Source organism: Dendropsophus ebraccatus, chromosome 3 (genome assembly GCF_027789765.1).
Source record: "Dendropsophus ebraccatus isolate aDenEbr1 chromosome 3, aDenEbr1.pat, whole genome shotgun sequence".
In the NCBI taxonomy this organism is placed as follows: Eukaryota; Metazoa; Chordata; class Amphibia; order Anura; family Hylidae; genus Dendropsophus; species Dendropsophus ebraccatus.
This window is the reverse complement of record NC_091456.1, coordinates 141,789,125-141,790,455: the sequence shown is the minus strand read 5'-3', so window position 1 is coordinate 141,790,455 and position 1,331 is coordinate 141,789,125. Positions and strand designations below refer to the sequence as shown.

General features: G+C 49.5%; 1 protein-coding gene across 1 annotated transcript in view; it reads right to left on the bottom strand.

Moving 5' to 3' along the window:
• Positions 1–300: 300 nt before the first annotated feature.
• Positions 301–1,331, bottom strand: part of FOXD1 (forkhead box D1) — a 1,424-nt gene continuing 393 nt past the window's right edge. Inside the window, exon 1 of the mRNA XM_069964639.1 lies at positions 301–1,331. This exon is cut by the window's right edge and continues 393 nt beyond it. Within this exon, the coding sequence (XP_069820740.1) occupies positions 524–1,331 (808 nt within the window). The 3' untranslated portion in view covers positions 301–523.

Here is a 1,331-nt window from a genome sequence, read left to right as displayed (position 1 = left end):
AAAACCGTGAAAAATGTTGACATGAGCTCGGTACAATAATACTTGGCAGTAAGATTTTTTTTTACATTAATAATAAGAACACTTAAAAAGTAGAAAAAAAAACCCAGTCTATTATAATACAAAACACAGGATCAAATAAAAAAAAAACTGACAGCTGTCTGTGTAAACATGTCAATCATTCTGGTGCACTAGAAGAGACTTATTGCTTTCAATCCTAGAGACTTGCTATGACTCTGGCAGACCTGAGAACCCCACAAACGGGCAGCTTATGGGGGTAAAGTACCATGCTACTATGGTGAAGGCTTTTTTTTAAAAAAAAAAAAAAGTTTTTGCTTTTTTTTTTTTTTCTTGTTTTTGCATTTGCAGGTTACCTTGGCTTGGTATGAACACACAATACAGTACATTAGAGGTGCAAGTATGGCTGCTAGGGCCTTCCTTGTATCTTACCAATGGTATATAAAGGCAACAGTAATGCAGAAGCCATAGAAAGCATCCTACCTTCTCAGCACAAGCCTGATTTGTATTAAGAGTTTGCAATCCTAGTGGTATAAGGTTCCCCATTGGTAAGGATTGTTCCAGGCTGCAGGGCCCCACCTAAGGCAGTAGCAGCAGGAGAGTGGGAGAAAGTCACCAGGGCCCTAGAGATGACTGGGACCCCAGAGGCTTTGGAGGAAGAAGAAGAAGAGTTGCTGCACTGCACTGGGCTCATGTCCCCTCCTATGATGCTCTCTATGGAGAAGGTGGAGGAGCGGCTGAGTGAGGAGCTGGGGGTCTTGGCAGTGTGCATGGAGGCTGGAAGTGCTGGGTTGAGCTGGTGAGGGTAGAATGTACAGGTCCTGGGCAGCTCGGGCAGCAGGGATGGGGCTGGCATGGCAGTGGCATTAGGTGGCTGCTGTCTGTGTTGGGGCTGGAAGGCAATCAGGGCAGAATGCGGGTGATAGGGCTGCAGCTGGATGCCATAGCCGCAGCTGTACGCTCCATAGCCATAGGCTGGCAGGAAGTGGCCGGGCTCCCTCAGCAGCAGCTCGGGGCTCTGCTGCCTCTTGAAGCGCTTCCTCCTCCTCAGAAAGCTGCCATTGTCAAACATATCGGCCGACTCGGGGTCCAGCGTCCAGTAGTTGCCCTTGCCAGGGTTGCCCGGCTCCCGCGGGATCTTGACGAAGCAGTCATTGAGGGAGAGGTTGTGGCGGATGGAGTTCTGCCAGGCGGGGAACTTCTCCCGGTAATAGGGGAAGCGCTGGCTGATGAAGTCGCAGATCTCGCTCAGGGTCAGCCTCTTCTTTGGGCTCTGCAGGATAGCCATGGTTATTAAGGCAATGTAGGAGTAAGGG